Source organism: Podarcis muralis, chromosome 9 (assembly GCF_964188315.1).
Source record: "Podarcis muralis chromosome 9, rPodMur119.hap1.1, whole genome shotgun sequence".
NCBI classification, from domain to species: domain Eukaryota; kingdom Metazoa; phylum Chordata; class Lepidosauria; order Squamata; family Lacertidae; genus Podarcis; species Podarcis muralis.
This window is the reverse complement of record NC_135663.1, coordinates 46577674-46598830: the sequence shown is the minus strand read 5'-3', so window position 1 is coordinate 46598830 and position 21157 is coordinate 46577674. Positions and strand designations below refer to the sequence as shown.

Genomic DNA, 21157 nt, shown 5'->3' with positions numbered 1-21157 from the left:
TTGGGTTACAGGTTTCCTGGACAGCATTTTATACGGTCAAGTCTCACAGCTGAATGAACCTCAGAACATAAGTTACTTACTCTTGCTAGGCTGGTGCCAGATGGGACTTTGTAAGGGACATATTTCCTGTAGATGTGCCCCACTCTAGAACATGGAACGTCAAACATCCCTCCTCCACACATCCAGACCTGAGAGAGGAACAAAACAAGAGAGTGAATGTCTATAAGGTGAGGATGTGCTTGGCAACAGCTGAAAGAGAAAAGTCAGGGTTTGAAAAACTTACAAGTGTATGCAAAAAAAAAAAAAAAAACCCCACACCATTCTGTGCTCATAGCTCTTTTTAATTATTAATTTCGAATGAAAAAATACACAAAAAACAAAACAAAAAACAAAACCCAAACAAGCAAACTGAAGAGGACATAGAGACATGAGTTAAGCACAAATTAAGTACAAGTTCAAAGAAATAAGAGGAAACTACTAAATAACCATAAGCGTAATCTAGTCTTATCATTAACATAAGGATGGAAATCAAAACTTTATAAAGTGTTAGAAATACTAGAAGTGTTAGAAATACAGAGAATATTAAGAATACTAAGTATACTGACGATATCAAGATTACTGTGCTTATTGCTCTTATTATGGTGGTGGGGAAGGTCATTGCTTGGAGGAAAAAAATGTATTTTGCATCTAAGTTGGGTTTTTTTAAAAGAACTATAAAGGACACACTAGGTAATAGTTAATACAGCATAAATATGTGATCTTATGGGATTTTGAAATTGGAAAGTATCAAAGGCAACCTCCTGACTGAGCACTTGCAATTTCTGCAAATTATTGAAGCACCTTCTGGACTTCGTAAACTTCAAAAATGCTATGTGTATAGATGACTGAGGCTATGTATGTAGATGACTGTGTGTAGATGACTGAGGCAGTGAAGCTAAAAGGCAACGTATAATTAAACCTTTCAGAAGCAAGGTAATGGAAAACTGAAAAAACAGGGAACAGTGTCCAAAGGACAATGTACATTACTGATTACATTAGCTTTTGGAAAGTTAGCAAAACACTCATATTAAGGTTATTTGCAATCTCATTAAGAAGTCTGATTCACCTAGGAAAGAAAAAGTAATTACGGTTCAAAATAGACAGAAACATTTTTGTTTAGGTGGAAATGTTATAACTAAAGAAGCATTGTAGATTAAGAAGATGGGTTCAATGAGCAATGCTAAACACTAACAGTTTTAATGAACAGTCTGACTGAGCTTCAGTCAGAAGACACAAAATGGCCAGCAACATCCGAAAGTGTTCCAATAAGACTTTCTCACCCATTATTTTCTCTCACCAGCTTTTATAATGAATCTGAAAACAAGTGGGATCTGCAATGAAACATTGCAGCATTAAGTGCTCCTGGTTTCAGCCAGCCATGCCCAATTCCGCAATACTCCATTCCATTCCCCTCCCCCAGGTTTTCCATCCCTCTTCCAACAGTCAGAATTTTGTGAGCATGCTAATACCTCGTTGGGCTATTTTAGGGGTTTCCCCTATTTAGGGTTGTACATGACTGGCACTGTTTGGGCTCCGTAAGGATATTGGGAGAATGAATTTGCTATTAGTGTATAGGAATAATTAGAAGGGTCTTGGAGATATGGAGGTGAAAACCAAGAGGAAATAACATTTGGCACATGCAGCAGGCATAAAACAAAAAAACCAAATTGCAGCGCACATCGGAGGTACATTTTATGGAGTAATTGGAATGAATCTCAGGCTGGCTTGTAGGACATTTAGCAGCTGTTTCTGTTTGTTCATCAGTTTCGGTATGATTCCAAAGGTTTATTTCTTCTGGAAGATCAGCGCTCCTTTTTTTTTTTTTTTTGCTAATTATTTTTATGATTTTCCACAATTTATAACAAATTGTCACTAAATTAATACAAATTCAATACAAATTTAAAAGCTGACTTTCCACCCCCAGATGTCCCCTCTATTTTCCTCCAACCATTGCTGCTCCCAATAAAATAACCTTTCCAACTATCATTTCAAAATACATTCATCCTTTCTCCTTACACATCATCTGATCAATACTCCTTAAAAATGGATTTTTAATATCATCTGGACTGTGCTAAAATAGAGAAGCAGCCTGAATTTACACACACACATACCACTAAATGTAACAGACCCAAAGGAAACTTCAAGGGATGCGGGTGGCGCTGTGGGTAAAAGCCTCAGCGCCTAGGACTTGCCGATCGTCAGGTCGGCGGTTCGAATCCCCGCGGTGGGGTGCGCTCCCGTTGCTCGGTCCCAGCGCCTGCCAACCTAGCAGTTCGAAAGCACCCCCGGGTGCAAGTAGATAAATAGGGACCGCTTACTAGCGGGAAGGTAAACGGCGTTTCCGTGTGCGGCTCTGGCTCACCAGAGCAGCTTCGTCACGCTGGCCACGTGACCCGGAAGTGTCTCTGGACAACGCTGGCCCCCGGCCTCTAGAGTGAGATGGGCGCACAACCCTAGAGTCTGTCAAGACTGGCCCGTACGGGCAGGGGTACCTTTACCTTTTTAAAGGAAACTTCTGCTAATGCCTGAAAATTTTGATGGTGTTTAATGAGCAAGCTGTAAAACTGAAACACTTGTCTTTTATAGCAAGGAGCCAGCAGCCAATATAAACAAGAATGGGAAGTATTTTCCTGAAACCCAACTTAGAATAAAAACATTCTCCTGTGTAGACCACAGAACTATGCCACAGGTTATTACCCTTTTCTTCACAGGCACAGCAATCCGAACTTGCTGCAGCGACTCTGGATGGAGCTACCACCCTCATGGCAGAAGCAGTGGAAGGTTAAGGGGCCCAGGCAGATTAGTTCTGGATCCTATGTTGGCCAGTGCTGGATGTGAAAGCAGTTCAGGATCCACCAGGCTCTGTTGCCAGGAATACTGCTGGTGGGCTTAACAGTTGTCTGCATGTTTGGTGAGCATCAGGAGGGGAAGTCCAGGCTGGCAGTGTGACATCAGGCTACTAGAGCCAGCAGAAGTGGGAGGAGGGATGTCTCTGCTTGGTCCAACCCCCCTCCCCTCAATAGCCCCACATAAGGTTTTTTGGGGGGGATTGGTGCCTAAAACAAAACAAATACTGCAAAGGAGCCAGGGAAACAAAAGGAGGCTTTCAAGCGGGGAACTGGATCCAAATTCAGGTTCTGTATTCTAGATCTGTCATAAATGGCATCCCTTTTCAAATGTTGGGGATGGGGGAAGGTTTGAGGCATTGTGTGCTCTCTAAACCACACGTAGAAAGCTCCTGCATGTAGGGTGAGGACAGGGGTGCCAACATGAATAAAATATTGGTGGTGGTGGGCAGATCATCCCCACCCACCACCAATTTTAACAACGGAGGTACCTAGTGTTGGTGAAGGTTTATTCCCCTGCCTCACCCCACTTCTTGATCCCAGCTCTCTTGTCATCCAGCAGCCCGTTTGTAAGTTCGCTTACAGGGGTTGTTGGGAAACCCACGTCCAAACATGGAAAAGAAAGGAAGGAAGCATTGCCCATCAACTTTGCAGGGGTGGTGGTGGTGCCCCCCTTAAATGTAATTGTTATGTAGAGAAGTTCTCACCCTGGGCCAGCAGGAGGATACTGTAGATAGTTTTCACTCAGGTCCACATATGCAAATAAGGGATTGAAAGTGACGTTCATTGATTGGATAGTTACAGAAAGTTGTTACTGTTGTGTTGTAGTGGGGCTCTATATAAACAGGCTGGCTGAACCCTTCAGTTCAGTTCTGTTCTGGCCTGTGAATAAACAAGTGCTGTTTGAAGAATCGCTGTGTCGTATGACATGTTCACCCACAACTTAACAGCAATGGGGGGAAAGGGACCTGGGCCCCTGGGAGTTGGCACCTATGGGTGGGGAAGGAACCAGCTACTGCCCACCCCACCTGCCAATGCTACCACCTTGGACCCTGTATTCTGAACCAATTGAGGTTCTTAAGTGCCTTCTGAAGGCTGCTCCATGCATAATAATGCATTGCAGTAACCCAACCTGGATGTTGCAGATTCACGAAAAATTCTGGCAAGCTCTTCCCTTTTCCAAGAGTGAGCAAAGCTAAAACATCAACTGCCAGGTGGGGATCCCATACGGAAGGATGCATCCAAAAACTCTCCAAAGCTATGGACCTGATCCTTAAGGAATTGGGCTGGGCAGATACTTTGGCTCAGGAATAGAAAACTACCACTCTTTTTTCTTAGCATAGTCTGCATACACACTGTACATAAAAGAACACAATTGGAGTTAAGTGGTGCTGTCAGAGCAGGGCTTTGGTTCCCCACTCAGCAGAACGACCAAGAGGGTCCCCCAAAGCTGCAGGAGTCACTTATCCCACTTCAAAGGAATACTTATACCCCTGAGACCATTAAAGTCCAGAATCCAATATTACCAAAGTGCACCACTGAGGATGTCTGCAGGAAGAAAAAGACATTGCTCACTTTTGACGCAGGAGCTTTCACCCAAAACTGCGACTGGGCTCTCTGCCCTGAGCTGACCTGCATGCACCAACCTGCTCCTTGTGATTAATGGGTGCTGCCTTCATTGGTTTTCCACCAACAAAAGCAGTATTTCACTGCAAGTGTACACCTTGCAGCAATAATAATGATCTATCCCCTCTGAGTTAGCTGCTCTCACTGTATGTTCTTGGCAAGGGGGGTGGGAGGAACCTAACACACCCCTCTTAATAATTATTTGCATAGCAATTTCCTAAAGTCTTAAACTGTTGGGATGCAGAATTAGCATTTTTATGCTGTTTGCTGTATTATGCTAATGAAAATATATGCCGACATTTCATTGCCTTTATAATTGGCTTCTGCTAAATGGCAGTGCTGAGGTAGGACTGATAAGGGGAGAGAGAGGGGGTGGGCACTTTGGCACATAACATGAGAAAAGTTGTTGCAGCCTTGTGCAAGCTACAGGAGACACCATTCCCTACAGGAGACACCATTCCCTGCAAACGATATGCTGAGCTCTCGCCTGCCTGTGATATAAGTAGAATTAGAGCCCAAGCATGGGGGAGAGAAACAGGAGTGGGGAAAAGTCATGTATATCACCTTGAACTCTTGGAGGAAAGGTGGGATATAAATGTAACTAACAGGTACACTTCACTGTGGACCTGAAATCCAGGATGTCTCAGCATGGGCTATAAGCCCAGTTCCAAGAGGGAAAAAATCATGCTTGACAACATTGGTGCAAACATCCTGTGGCTGTTAAGGGGAAGGGATTGTTGTTGTTGTTGATGATGTATTAATGAACTGCAGGGTGGAATCTACACACATAAAACCATTCTGAAAATACATTGAATTTTCCACAAGGCTCACCATTGCCATCTACTGTCACATTGTATATTGCACTTAAAACTCACTTAAAATGTTTTATTTGCAGCTGTGTAGCTGAGTCCCAGGTGTTTTGTATGAATTCTGTTAATATAACAATGCATTTGTGTTTATGTTTTTCAGTGTGTTGTAAGATGCTCAGAGACCTTTGGGTAGCAAGTGTCCTAACACATCTAATAAGTAACAACAACCAAACAACAGATATTTTTGGTATCTGGTAAGATTTGCTGAATATTGCTTGTTCTGAAGTAGGGGTGGAGGAGGAAACTGGTTTTTTTTTAAGGTTTAAATGTGAAATATGGTGGGTCTGACCAGATTTAGCTTTCCCTTCATATCACCTCTTTGAGTGCTCACTTATATATGAGTGGCTCATTTTTTAAAAAATAGAAAAGCCTCTCTAATTATATCCAAAAATGTATGACAAAAATACATATTTTATATGGACAATATGCAAAAATAGTCTCATGCGGTACCATATTTCTGCAGCATAACTTTGTAAGCATTGATATGTAAGTATTTTTATACATTTATACGCATTGCTGTCTGCATCTCTGGTCACTTTAGGAAAGCTTTTCCGTGTATGTGTATAATATCCATCTAATAGACGTATAATAAAGCATACAGTGGATGCTTGGGTTACGAACGTGATCTGTGCAGGAGGCACGTTTGCAACCCGCAGTGCCACGTCTGCGCACACACGGATTGTGATTTGGCGCTTCTGTACATGCGCGGCCGCCAAAACCCGGAAGTAACCCGTTCTGGTACTTCCGGGTTTCGGCACATCCATAACCCGAAAAAACACAACCTGAAGCGTCTGTAACCTGAGGTATGACTGTATATGATGTGAGAATTGTTTTTATTTTTAGCAAAACTCTAAAAAACAACAACACCTTGCCTCTTGGCGAGATCAAGAATCAACATGGGAACAGGAAAAAACCTGCGTAGGTAAGCTCAGCACCGATATTTTCCATTCCTATTTTGAACAGTGAGTTGCTGGCACAGCCTCTTTCTGCCCTTCCCTACTGCAGGCCTTCCTGCCTTCTGCCCTACCAATCCCAATGGGTACCAGCCACCACTGTTGTTTCCTACCAGCTTTTCCTGTGCAGAGGCAGAAAGAGATGACAAGGGGTGAAGCAGAAAGCAAGTGAAAGAACCATAAAAATAAGGGATGTTGAGATCCCAGGGGCGGCAGGAGCCATTGCTGCTGCTTGGATTGGCAGGCTTCGGGTCATATACGGGTATACGAGCAGGGCCTCTGCTCTCCAGAGTGCACTGATGAACTGACGCTAGATCTCAAGCACAGGGAACAGTGTCTAAAAAGGCATTTGTCACTCATGCATAATTAAGACACATACTGCCATGTCTGGTTCTAATTACAGATCAGGCAGCTGTGAATGTGAGGAGCTTAAACAAAGCGAACCAAAAAAACCTAAACTGCACTAATCCAATTGTAAAAAAAAAGACAAGAGACAGAAGAGATGGTGATGGGTTGCCTATATAATGTATCCTGAGAAATGGTGCTTGTGCACCGAAAGGACCATAACCTGAGCCAACATGGACCCTGCCATTCCGTCCACACAACAAAATGCACAATAGTGACGTGAGGCTCTGTTTTTCCTGGTAACCTGATCTGAATTCTTAGTTGAGCTTTACAGGGCAGAAGAGAGAAGGCAAAAAGGAGAAGAAGTCAGGGAGAATTTCCAGCCAAGAACTGCCTTCCCACCACTGGTGGAAGGTGTCAGCATGGCTACAGCTCAGTTGTACGGTTTGAGACTCTTTCCCATATGTTCACAGGCACACCATTTTATTTCTCGCCACCATTTCATCATAACTTGAGGGCTCACAGATGGCAGCATGAACTGTGTTTGGGACGACGCCAGAAGATATGAAAAAAAAATTGCCTATGGTATCAGTGCTGCCACCCACAGCAAAAACTGGTTTTTCAATTCGTGAATACCTGTAAGCCTGTCAGTATCACAAAAGAGCACGGGAGGAGTGTATTTTGCTCCACCAACATTTATGCTGAATGATCCGCCCATGTGCTATATTTGATTTGAACTTAATAAACCAGCAGTTACCTTTGCTGTGAATTACAATACAGTATACACGTCCGTTTGACGCAGTTTCAAAATATATATGGTTGCTTTCTTTGATGGTGCACACCTAAGCAGTGCACAAGTGACAATGAAGTGACATCTGATAAGAATATTACACACATATACTGCCTGAAGGAGATAATTAGATCTCTAAAGCACCGCCTTTGTTGCTGTTCTTGGTTCTCAAACGGCAAGGGAACAGGGAGTTCAGTAGAAGATTATCTGTCTTGCAGTGTCCAATCAAAGCTTCATATATATCAGGGCACAGTGGATAATAACAACACCAGTCAAATGTAACAGATAAAACCAAGAGACATGCCTACAGTGGTAGCACAAAATTAAGGCTGACTTGCAGCTAAAATGGTTGACTGCAGACAAACGGTAAATTATAATGTTTAGGTTTCTTCTCAAAGTTTCAGACTGGCTAAATTCTGGGACTGAATCCAAGCTTTATCCATCTATTCAAATATGCATCTTTATTAGTATTGTTTGAAGGAAGAGAAGGCCATGCCTACAACACGCTTTAACATACAGTAATCCTGCAACCTGTGCACATTTAACTTGTGTACATTCAGATTTATGCGCTTGGCAAAATTATATATATTTTAAAGTGGCATAAAGAGGGAGGGGTTCCAGGGAAAAAGGCTACGGCAATCTTGCCTGTCATTGAACGCAATGTGTTTTGACTATACATGATTTTGGCTTTAGGCTCTATCCCTGGAACGTAACCCCCAAATAAGTTGCAGGCTGACTGTATCTCATTTCATTTAACTTTTTTAGTATTTCATTGTCCTTTAAATCTTCATGCATTAGCTGAATGCCAGATTAGGTGAGACAATGGAGATCTATAAGACAGGCTGTTCCATATGAAGGACCAAGGGAGTGGGGAACAGTAGGCTGTCCATTTTGAAAAACAGAAAATGGGGGACAGGGTTAAGCACTCACTTAACCTCTTCTCGTCTGTTTCGAGACACAGCATCTCAGCACCCTGAGTCCTTAGGCTTCTTCATAAACATTGTCACTACCTTGTTACATGCATCTGTGTCTAATATAGCTCCTCTACCACCCCACCCAAGGCTCCCATTAATAAATCCTCTTAGGCCAGCCACTGAATTAAGTTGTTTACTTAATTGCAAATCTTCGCCCTCTCCATCCCTTTTCAAAAGTGTGTTCTGAGCTTCTCTCTAAACAAAAATAGAGAAGTTTGCTAAAAAAAAAAATCTTATTTGGTATGGTTAGCATGCATATTAATAGCTCAAGGAGTCTTTTAGTACTTCTGCCTTATCTTTGCGCACTGCGGAATTAGCATATCAAACCTCTGCTTCTCTTACATATGTAAAAAAGTTGGTCTTCAGCAGCAGCTTCCTGCTGTTGTTACTTTAATGCTGTACCGCAAACATATTTAGCCTGGATGTTTCAATCAGCCTTTAAGCAAGATTATTTCAGGAAGAGTCTTTTAGGAAGATTTTACTTAGCTGAAAAAGATGCATTTGGCCATTGATAAAAGTAGAATGTAGTTTGTAATCTTGCAATTAGTCACTGCAAAATGCACCCCAGGGGTGGTGAAGTGGATGCAGTGTTGGACTGGATTCAGAAGTGGTCCACTCTCCACAGGCCATTTTGACAGGCAGGCCACTGAAGTCATGTACTTTTTTTGTTTTTGTTAATCTACTCTGCAAACACTTTTCCATCCCAAGATAGGAAAGTTGTAATTCCTTTTCAGTTTGTGTTCTTCAAAGCCAGTGCTATTTTTTTCTAGAAAAAGAGGTATCAGAACTCACCATGAACACCTCCCTCATTCTCTTAGAATGGCAATGGCACCCATCTGAGAGGTGCGAGAACTGAGTTCCAGCTGGAAAAAAAAGCCCTGTTCAAAGCATGTTTTTGTCCATAGCCCAACACAGTCCAAACTTACTTTCTAAGTTTGATGGCCTTATTACGTGTAGGTAATGAACATGCATGAAGTCTGATCTGACCCAAAACTGTAAGGATGTGAGCAGTGAGCCAGAAAGTCTCCAACTGAAATTGCATGTGCAATACCCTAAAAACACGTCATTGTCCTTCAATCTCTAATTTACAATATGGAAATTATGCTGGCCCACCTTGCAAGGCTGTTGTTAGGATAGAGACTTGGAAGATTCAATGTTTGAAGGGGCAGTGGGCAACGTGCCCTCTGGTGAGCTGTAGCGTCAGCAGCACTCCCAAAGCATCTGTGAGCTGCCATTTTAAATCCCCATAATGCCCCAAAGTGCATGACCTTGTGTCAATCCAGGGCACTGGGGAAATTAGAATGGTGACTGTCAGAACCACCCACCTGATATGAGGGGGCCAGGATCCCAAAGGCTCAGTAGCTGGTTCAATAAGTGCAATATAAATGCTAAACATTACTATCCCTTTTTACCTATACAGAAGGCTCTGGTCACTAGACTCTGTTTTCTTCTACTCCACCCCTGAGCAGTCTACAGAAAGAGATGGTTTGCACACAACACTAAACCGAACCATGACTTAGCACAGATGCACGAGGCTTCCCACAGAAGTGATCACAGCTGATTTGCTCCTGCTCTGCTCCTGCTCCATTGCTGTGAGCAGCTAAGCCATGGTTTGGCTTAGCATGATGGCCCAGGCTTGTGGTTTGTTTTACTCCAGACAAACCTCATGCTGTACCCAGGGGTTGTTCCTGGGTTTACAGCTTGTGGTTTGTCTGGAGTAGACAAACCATGAGCTCAGGTTGTGGTTTGTCTGGAGTAGACAAACCATGAGCTCAGGTTGGACAGCACACTTAAGACAAACCACCTTCTTCTTTGGCGATCACTCGTAGCCAAGTAAGATTGTCTTCCATAAACACAGTTTTAACAGTGAGTCCGTAAGCGACTGTGGAGGCCAGTTCTGGATCCACACGTCCTTCCATGGTGGACATAGGTTTCCGGTCAGGAGTTGATCACGGTGAGGGTTTGCCAAGCGTGCCTTCCTCTTATCACGTTTCCCCATTTTGTCCTGAGTTCAAGAGTCTTCAAAGCCCATGACACCTTTGGTAAAGGCTGTTCTCCAATTGGAGCACTTGCAGGCCAGTGTTTCACAGTTGTCAGTGTTTATACTACATTTTTTTAGATTTGCCTTAAGAGAGTCTTTCAGCCTCTTTTGTTGACCACCAGCATTACGCTTTCCATTTTTAAGTTCAGGATAGAGTAGTTGCTTTGGAAGACGATAATCAGGCATCTGCACAACATGACCAATCCAACAAAGTTGATGTTGAAGAATCATTGCTTTAACACTGGTGATATTTGCTTCTTCCAGTACACTGGCATTAGTTCGCCTGTGATTCGTTCCCAAGTGATGTGTAAATTTTTTCAGAGACACCGTTGATGGAATCTTTTGAGGAGTTGGTTTTCAAGCATACAGTAAGATTGGTAGTACAATAGCTTTGTAAACAAGCATTTGGGTTTCCCTGTGAATGTCCCGGTCCTCAAACACTCTGCACTTCAATCGGGAGAAAGCCGCACTTGCAGAGCTCAAGCGATGCTGGATTTCGGCATCAATGTCGGCCCTTGTGGAAAGATAACTGCTCAGGTAGGAGAAGTGAGTGACATTTTCCAACGTTACACCATTGAGTTGGATTTGTGGTGCTGCAGAGGGGTTGTTTTGTGCTTGTTGGTGCAGCACTTTGGTTTTTTGGATGTTGAGCGATAGGCCAAGCTTTTCATAAGCTTCTGCGAAGATATTTAGGATGGTCTGGAGGTCATCCTCCGAGTGTGCGCACACTATGTTGTCTTGGCTTAGCTCTCAGTGGTGGTGCAGCAGCAGGGCCACAGGTGCAGCACTGTAGCTGCCATCTCTGGGAACTCTCATGAGATGATGCTAAGCCATGGCTCCATTTTATTTCACTTCCACACCCCATTACTTTGCCCCATCAATAGCATCCCCACCTCAAACGCATTTTTCTGCATGCACTTTCTACAGAGCTCCTCCCTACATTCACACACACACCTCAGAGTGAGTTCTTATTTCTTCAAGGCAAATGCTACAAAATGCTGTTGACATCTTGTTCAAAATATATTCATGCAGAAGGACGTGGACCCTTAGGTCAACTCATGGTAATGAGATGAATGAAGAGATATGGCTGAAATGAGGGCCCAGCATAACACAGCCCTCTCCAAAGAATCTGTCACTTGAACAAAACAGGTTGGGACTATTTAGTATCTGAGCTTCCAGTATGGTTGCCATGGTTTCTGCACAGAGAGCAATGGACTGCCTTGCAATTATATTCCTTCCAATGACAAATAACAGGGGAATAGGAAATGGGATAATACAATCTTTAGGCCTCCTGTCAGAACTGTGAGATGTAAGAGGCAGCATTCATTTATCTCTGAAACACCCTAACAACAGAGAGTGCAAACTGATGTACTCTAAACAAAATGTCCATTGGTTTAGCTTGTAGGCTCCTCTTGTCTTTCAGCTTTTGTTTTCTCTAAGTATGAAATTGATTCGAAATTATGTGACACCAGTTCAGTTCACATGGGTCACTTTGATTCTGCTGAAAACACCCTCAAATCCACTTGGGCAATCTGGAGAAGAGGCATCCCCAACAGCTTCTGTGCAATTCATTCAGTGCACATGCTTGAATTCAGTGCGTGCACGCAACATGTTTGTAAAGGAAAGTCTTCTTTAAGGCCTCTTTGATGCTTGAAGAGAATAAGGAGTTTTGCAACAAAGCCAATCAATGACTGACACATTAAATTTATTCAGTGGTAAACACAGAGCAGGCATCATGGAGGATTAAATCAGACTAGGCAATGACTTGGAGCTAAATGCAAGTGCTACTTTCAGAAAAAAGTTGTAGTAACAACATCTTACAGTACAAGAAGGCCAGGTGTGAGCACCATCGAGACCTGAACTTTTTGAGGGGCGCAGGAAGACGGTAACAACATCAAGCACAATGCCTACTACATAATTAACAAAGCACAGTGGAACCTTGATTGTCGAACGCTTCGGAACCCGAACAATTCGGAATCCAAACGCTGACAACCCGGAAGTGAATGCTTCCATTTTCGAATGCGCCTCGGAAGTCGAACGACTTCTGAGGTGTGTTTCTCCATTTTTGAAAAGCAATTTGCCAGCCGGCAATTGCGCCTCGGTTGTCGAACATTTTGGAAGTCAAACGGTCTTCCGGAACAGATTATGTTTGACAACCGAGGTTCCGCTGTAATTCTATATGACACTTTCAAATGTGAAACAACTGAATTGACCTTGTACACTTTCCAAATGCATCTAGCTTTCTTAATAGAACAGTCACATTCTTTTGCCTTGGCAACTTTCTGCCTTACAAGGGACTCAAAGGATGCTTAAGTGTACATGCTTAAGTGTAAATCAGCATGCACAAGTCAAGGGCTATAGCTAAGAAGAAAGGTCCATCTTGCTCAGTATTGTTGACACCGATTGGCAGTGGGTCTCTGGGAATCTTTCCCAGCCCTGTCTTGAGATGACAGGGATTGAACCTGGGACCTAAATATAATTTTCAAATATATTTTATTGTTTGGTTGTGTCTGTGGTGCTTTAGTTGCCTTGTGAGCTGTCTTGGATTCACTGGGTGCAGAAAGGCAGAATAGAAATTGTGACATAAATGAATGTCAGAAAGACTGAAATGTACTGCTGTAAAACACAAAAGGCTGCCTTATACTAGATTATACTATTTGTCCATCATACCCAGTATTATTCACTCACATGGCCTAAACAGATGTGTACTTAGATTCCTAGCAGGCATCTATGTGTCTTGGTTTTCCTTATGTAATTCCAGGTGTGGGGGAGCCAAATAATTATGGTATAGGCAGCTGGAAGGGTTTCTTACTGCCCTGCTGAGATCAGAATGGAGATCTCCCCTCCAGGCTAGGTTTTCCTTTAGCAGCTTTGGCAATTCTGCAACTCTTCCTTGGGTCCAGCCATTTCCATCTATGACTGCACATAGGTAAATTGCCCATATTGCCTACATGCACAATGTATCTGGGCAAAGGAAATTATATGGAGGCAATTGTGTATTTTTTCAAAATGTGGCTCGGTAGAGAGGAGTCACATTGTAGTGATTACATTGTAAATGTTGTCATTTTGGTTTTTGGTGTGCTCAAAATGGAGTTTATGTTATAGAGCAATACTTAGAAGGAATATCCCAGGGGCCAAAAGGCTAATCACACGCCCAAAACTAGATGTGGCCCAACTTCAAAACAAAACAATAAACAACCACCCCAAAAGCCTTGAGAGGTTGTTAGTTTGAGCAAAGCAACAGAGGCGAATGGGGTGGATAGCTATTAACAGATGCTGCTGCTACTACAACTACTCCAAAGTTATTACCCAATGTTTCTTCCAAGTAATTTAAGGCAATTACTTTCAAGAAGCTCAAGGTCAATCTGCCCCCAGCCTTCCCCAGGTTATACTCACAGCAATCCTGTAAGATATGTTAGGCTAAAAGGTAGGCAATGCTCAAGGTCATTCTAAAAGTTCATGGCTGAGTGGGACTTTGGATCTGGGTCACTCCATGCCCGCTCTGACATGCTAACCCTGGGGCAGCCAACACAGCGTCCTGAAGGACTACAACTCCCATCAGCCCCTGCCAAGATGGCCAATGATCAGGGATGGTGGGAGCTGTAGTCCAACAATGTCCGGAAGGTACTACTGTATGTGTGTCTTCTCATATGGGAAAGCAGCTTGGAAGGGATCATTGTGAACAGAAAAACTCCTGGAGGGTAAAGGGCTAAGCAGCACTCTGCTCCTCTACTCTTCCGCTAAATCTTCCAGCCTCCTGTGACTACTTTTGGTTGAAGGAGGGGGGGAAGTCAGTATACAAATACACTTGACTACATCTCATTTTGTTTGAGTTTTAGAGATATAGTGCATGCCTCGTACCATACAAAAGCAGCGTGTACCATGAAGAAACATTTTGACTGCTTACCTTGAAGGAAATTTCATACTGCTCCCCTCCCCAGATTTCTAAACCTGGATCGTAGCCACCGAGATCCCAAAACCACTTTCTGTTAACAGCGAACAGACCTCCAGCCATAACAGGGGATCTGACGAAGGAATATAACAAACTGTCAATGGCAGGCATCATCATGGCATGCTTGAAAAGCTGAAATGACTGGCAAAATGTGCTTGATGGAGACAGATACGGTGGGAGTTACCAGCATGTTATGTGACAAGGGTGCCCTTCAGATGCTGCTGGATTCCAGTTTCCACCATCCTTGACCACTCTAGCTGGGGCTGATGGGAACTGGAGTCCAAAAGGATTTGGAGGTCACCATGCTGGCTGTCCTTGGTACATGGTGTGGTTCTCATGAGCATAAAACTGGGGAATGGGAATCTCAACCATGAAAGAGAACACAATGTTTCTCCAAGCAAAAACACATGGAGTGACAATGTTAGTTGTACGCAGAGTAAACCCACTGAAATAAATGCACAAGTATCTAGTCTGGGTATGATTTAGCTGCCTATTACCCATAGTATGCAAAGCCCATTCAGACAAAGCTCTTGCAGCCAAACATAGATAGAGTGTTTAATGGTCTCATGTCATATTGTCCATGGAATATGAACGGGGTTTCACCTTTACAGTATTGATGTTACCAAATATATGAACACATTGAGTGGCATTTTAGTGAATGGTTTCACCGAGATTTTGACCTTGCATCCCCAACTCTAGCTAAAGTAAGCAAGTTGTATTTTTTGTTAAAACAATGCCCTTGAGCCTCAACATAATAAACACAATTATTGTGCCTGTTTTGTACGCAGATGAGCTTGTAGCCTTCAGTACAACCCCTAGTTCTCATGCTTGATGGAAACTCGGCCTGTAGCTAACCCAAAGTATGTGCGACTGAAACAATCACATATTCCTTCCCAGTTTACAACTGATTGCTAATAATGCCCTCAATCCAGCTAAGGTTCTCACTTGAAACCAAGGGGGAAAGTGGCTTGCCAGCAATTCAAGGCTCATTGCTTCCAGTGGCATTTAGTTATACTGAACTTTAGCTGGATTGGGGTCAGTGTGTTGGTTACCCTTTTTCAGCGGCGTCATTCATTCCTTTCCATCTACTTTTCACAATGTCTATGAAACACAATAAATAATGGAATCCCCGCAAAATTGCATCCTGAATTGATTACTCACTTCAATTAGTTTCAACTCAAGACGTGCCCATGTTCAGAACACTATTTATTTTACTTTATTTGTTTTACAGATTTATAAACTGCTTCATAGACAGAGGTCGTTGAAGTGGTATACAACATGATAAAATGAGATAAAGTATAAGAATTATTCTAAAAACAATAAAAACCATTTCTACAAGCTCTAAAACAATAAAAACCATTCCTACGAAGTCTACAACAAACGTAGGGTGGAATTCAGAGTAGATTTTTCTTTCATTGAAAACATTTCTGCTTGCTTGGCAGAACAATCTCCCCTATTCTCCCCTGCATGCTGTTCTGGGTGCTTTCTTGATCCTTCAGAAGGGATTTTGAGGAGTCGTGGAGGGCACACAGTGGGAAGAGTGGGGCAGCCCTGTTGCATTAGAGTCCTAACTCTGATTTCCACTAGTGGAGTAGATGAGTTGGATCCATCCCAATAAAAGCATTTTTATAGATGTATAACAATTGTTTCATAAATGGCTGGGCCACAACTTTTAAAATAAACAGTAGGTGCCTAAACATCAATATGATTTCAGAGGGCTGGAGCTGCAACGCTAAAAGCCCAGTTGTAATAAAAAGTAAGCTCATCTCTGGGGCATGCGGTACTCTCAGCAGTGTCCCACCTGATGAACACAGTTGCTTTATGGGGCAAGGGTTCTTTTAGGTAACCTGGTTCCCTGTTTAGGGCTTTAAATGCTAACACCAAACCAAACCAAACCAAACCAAACCAAACCAAACCAAACCAAACCAAACCAAACCAAACCAATAAAACAAAAAACTGCATCCAGTAGCCCATTGGCAGTCACTACAGCTCCTTCGGCAGAAGTATTATATGGTGTCCATGGTATACCACCCCCCTGGTAAACAACTTAGGTATTGCATCCTACACTAGCTGCAGCTTTTGGGTTAAGCCCTAAAGAAACCCTACATAGAGCACATTTCAGTAATGTAGTACTGACATCACCAAAACCACAGGGCATCCCCTCAGTGCTACTCTCTGGAACTGCCTAGTATTTATCTGGAACATGTCACAAACCACAGAAAACTGAGCCTTACATAAAGTGTGTGCATGTAGACATTTGTAGGTGTGACACATGGTGCAGTGGACAGAGCTAGGAGTGGGGAGACCCGGGTTCAAATCCTCATTCAGCCATGAAACTCCCTGAGTGATCCTAGCCCAAGCTCCAGCTCTGGTCTGACCTATGTTGCAGGGAGGTGATGGAGATAGAAAGGAACGCCTGTGCCGCAGTGAACTCCTTGGAGAAAAGGTTGAATAAAAAGCAAGATAAACAAATAGTGCGCACACATATACCGTGTGGCCATCAAATTTCACAGGTATGTGGAAATAGCTGCCTCTGGTCCTGTAGGGAAATTCCAATTAGTTAAGATTATGGGAAAGGCTTCCATAGTTCAGGTGGACTAGAAAGAGCCAAACGAACGTTTTGCCTCTGGAAGCGTACAGGAATTTGCGGCAGGAGGACGAAAAGAAAAGGGGCCCCGTCTTCATTGTCTGTTGCCCTTGGGTGTCATGAAAGATTAGGCTGGAATGATAATACAATGCCGAAGTACAACAGTCAGTTACATTTAATGTTTGAAAAGGAACAAACATAAAAGCTACTAGTTAACGAGAGAGCCTGGGAGTGATTTTTCATCATCCCGACATCCCCTTAAGATTAAAGTTCCACTGCCAAATACAAGCAAGGCCAGCAATATTCTGGCCAGGCGATCAATCTTTAGTTGCAGGATGCCACCCCCGCTTCCTTACTGCATTACAGGCCTTTAAAAAAGAAAGAAAGATGATCATAACTAAGTAAATCCTACCAATATTTTAAAGAAAATTAACTCAGAAGACAGGTAGAGGGGGCTTAATGCCCAGTTATAACAATCCCTACCCCTCACTCCAGAGGACAAGCAACTCTTTCAAAGGATTATCTGCCCTGCTCAGGGGTTTTCTTTTGCTTCGTTTAGGATTATAGATGGCTCATTACAATTTCATGAGCAATTCTTAAAGATGCAGAAAGTCTTTGATAGCCTTTGCTGAAAATGGATCCCTCCAGGTAGATCAATACCCAGATATCTTATCCTCCTTCTCCCATAAGAACCCTCTTTGAAAGTAATTCAAGCACAGATAAAGTAAACACACATACACACACCTGTTAAATTTCTATAATTTCCACATTGGATCCATTTTTGCTTTACCTTCTGCCTCTGAAAATGTTCAAGTTTCTGATACGCATCTAATCAACACAAGCAAGAAGTTCTGAATCATGAGTCAAACACAGTGAGAAAGGCGTGATACCTGATGAAACCTCTTACAGTTTATATTTATATAAAGTTTATATGTGAACGTTGTAAGGGCAACTCACGTCCAGATTTCAAAGGAACACCGTGGAGATGTGGTACAATACCTTACACAGGAGGTTTCTTGTTCTAAGGAGTAGGATTATTCTAAAACAAGTCAGTTACAAGTCCCTATAGTGTTCTAAAAGCAAAAGAACATCTGATGATCAAACCTCATATCTAAGCATTCAGGAATGATGGGTGCTTGAGAGAATCACCTACTAAACTGACCTGTGCTCTTAGGAATTTGACAATGGCTGTTCAAGGAACCCAAATTGCTTTATTGACAGTGATGGATGGGGAGGGGTTCCCTAGGCCAGTGGTGGGGAATCCTTTTCAGTCCAAGATCCACATTCAGTTTGGACAACATGGGCACATGCCAATAGCGGGTCGGATTCAGTGCAAAAGTGGGTGGAGCATAAGTGAGTCTTACTGTTGTACATCATTTTTAAATTTAAAAAATCAGACTCTAGTCAGGCGTTTCTGACACCCACCCACATTTTTCCATCCATGCAACCAACAGACATGATCACAGTTTAAGAGCATATTTCAGGAAGGCATGGAGCAGGGCCATGGAGGCGTGGCCCAGTGAGGGGTGTGGTCTTGGGGCCAGACAGAGAAGCCTAGAGGCAGTATTTGGTCTTTGAGTTTGAAACGTCCCACCCCTGCCAGTGGCAAAACTGCCAGTGACAGAGCAAAGCTGTGGGGAGGAGCCCCTCTGTCCTGGTTTTTCATCACCAGGATCTCCCCTGTAACTGGCAGTCAGAGGAATGACAGCCTTCTCTTCCAGTTATTTGTCTAATCCTCTTTTGAAGCTATCTACTTTGGTGGCTATGACTGGCTCCTGTGGGAGCGAGTTCCATAGTTTAGCTATGTGCAGTGTTAGGAACTACTTTCTTTTATTTGTCCTGAATCTGGTGTTATGAGAGAGGAAGAAAGGAAGGAAACATTTTCTCTATTTTCTCCATGCCATGGCAGACCCTATTTTCCAGGGACGTCCCTGATTTAGAGAAGCTGTCCTAGTTTCTGATTTGATCCCAGTATCCCACCTTTCCTTAGGAGGTCCCTATTTTCATTGGAGCAATGTTGAAAGGTATGGAGTTACCTGACCCCCAAGCTGTTTGAACGCAATCCTGTATAGGGACGGTTTTTAATTTTTTTTTTAAAATGTTTTATTATGCTTTTATATATGTTGGAAGCTGCCCAGAGTGGCTGGGGCAACCCAGTAAGATTTATATTTATAAATAGTAAAATTATCATTATGGAATGGGACGTCCCTATTTTCATCGGAGAAATGTTGGAGGGTATGCTGTGCATACTTTTCTAAACTATTAAGCCACCTCTTACTCGCCTTTTCTTGAAACTAAAACGTCCCATATGCTGCAAATTTTCTTCATAGTCTCTCTTTGATCATTTTTGGTTGCTCTTTTCTGAATATCAGCTGCAGCACTCAAGTTACCTGACACTGCACATATTAGCAGCTTTCCTGCTTTGATCTTGTAACAAAGTTAACTGCAACTAGAAGGATGCAAAAGGGTTAATCCCAGTCCCAAAGACTACTTCTTACTCAAATAAAGTAAAGCTTGATCAACCCACTCTTTTTTATCAGAGGAATTCTACAGTACAGCACACACTCTCACACAGAGCCAGCCTGCCTTTTCTCCAGACACTCTCGAACCTGCACACGGTGACACTGATTCAAGCCGACAAGGGCCTCACACTTTGCTAAGTGGATGAGACACACAGTTAATGATCTGGCCTGTGATCTGCCACGAAGCAGAGAAACTGGGTGAATATTGTCCCTTTGATCAGTAATACAGTCAGGGACTGCAAAGGCACTCCTTTCCCACTTATTTGCCCCAGTCCACGCTGGTGGCACATGGGAATAAAAGATAAATGTTCATATTTCATTTACTCCGAAGTCTCTGGAGATTAATACGGCCGTCAGAAGCAATTATTTGGTGGCAAGGATGAAGACCAAAGCTCACGCCGCGCCATGTCTCAGCTACACAAAAGCATTGCCAGCCGGTTATCGCTGGGTAGCAAAGTCCCAGAAAATGCTGTAATTAGGTTGTGGGAAAGGCAGCCGCCCGGGTGAAATGAGAAGGCAACTAGGTGGCCCAAAGTAATTTGGCTTCCTGACATGTGCTCTTACCTCCATCCTTCCTATTTTATTAGCGCTCTATAATATACCGTTACGCTCTTATGGAAGGTAATGGGGAGGCAGGCACTTAACTGTAATGAAATTAGATTCCTCCTCCTTTGCACCAGAGGCACAATGACATTTTCTTGTAAAAGCCGTGAAAGCAGTTTTTAAAAATGGAAGTGACAGAAAAAACACTGGCACCCACTTCCTGGCAGAGGATGAAGGAGCTGAAAGCTGATGAGGTTGAGCACTTTATTGTCTCGCGTTAGCTCCCGCTCTTCACCCAAAGTCACGACAAAGATGGGCAGGCAGTGCTCTCGACACCCAAGGAAATGAACCTTCCTCTTTTATCACCCCACAAAGAGAGATTGTTTCCACATTCCCACTAAATAAAAAAATAAAAAGGGGGGGGGGGTTCGGTTTAGTAATAAAAACGAAATGAAAGTCGTCTCTCTATATTTACACAGCCTCATTTGGCGGGATGTGGAATGAGATGGAAATGAGCCTTTCTAAGAGCATGCGTTATGAGAGAGAGCAAGGAAGGGTGGCACAGGATCAACACTATGATGCCTGGCATGTGAATCCCTCTGAATAATAAGATCCGGGGTTTGGTGATAGCTATTCACGTTTACAAGCAATTTTACTTTCCACATTACTTGCACTACTCTACGGATTTTTCTGCACACTTTCTTCTGACATCTATATCTATATCTAATTTATATCTAATCTATATCTATATCTATATCTATATCTATCTATCATCTATATCTATCCAGGGGTTTTTAAATTTACTGTAGAACTGCATTGCAAAATTCAGGCAAGTGTGAATTTTGAAGAATAGCCTTGTTTCAGTTTGTGGATTGATTCAGGAGATATGAATTGGCCAGATTTGCATTGTGAATGGAACAACGCCCACCCAATCCCATTCTCTTCCTGGCTTAATTGCATCTGGTAAACCTCAGATCAAGTTGTGGTCCTTTACTAATGCTGGCATCACAAAATGAAGACACAGCAGTGACATCAACAGCTTGATACCTGATGTATCTCAGTATCCTTGA

The 21157-nt window shown here is 42.8% G+C and overlaps 1 protein-coding gene and 1 long non-coding RNA gene across 7 annotated transcripts in view; one reads left to right on the top strand and one right to left on the bottom strand.

Annotated features, from left to right (window-relative positions):
* GALNTL6 (polypeptide N-acetylgalactosaminyltransferase like 6) overlaps nt 1-21157 on the bottom strand; it is a 451848-nt gene that overhangs the window by 37060 nt on the left and 393631 nt on the right. For all 3 annotated transcript variants that reach the window (XM_077934169.1, XM_077934172.1, XM_077934170.1), the window contains exons 8-9: nt 14391-14508; nt 81-188 (exon numbers count right to left, since the gene is read on the bottom strand). In XM_077934169.1, the coding sequence (XP_077790295.1) occupies nt 81-188; nt 14391-14508 (226 nt within the window). The remainder of the gene's footprint in view (nt 1-80; nt 189-14390; nt 14509-21157) is intronic.
* LOC144328882 (uncharacterized) overlaps nt 1-21157 on the top strand; it is a 104067-nt gene that overhangs the window by 80424 nt on the left and 2486 nt on the right. For 2 of the 4 annotated variants that reach the window (XR_013394235.1, XR_013394234.1), the window contains exons 5-6: nt 5481-5574; nt 6224-6302. The exons of 1 other annotated variant lie outside the window; for it this stretch is intronic. This is a non-coding gene — a long non-coding RNA (uncharacterized LOC144328882). The remainder of the gene's footprint in view (nt 1-5480; nt 5575-6223; nt 6303-21157) is intronic. One more of the 4 variants, XR_013394236.1, reaches the window with a different exon arrangement.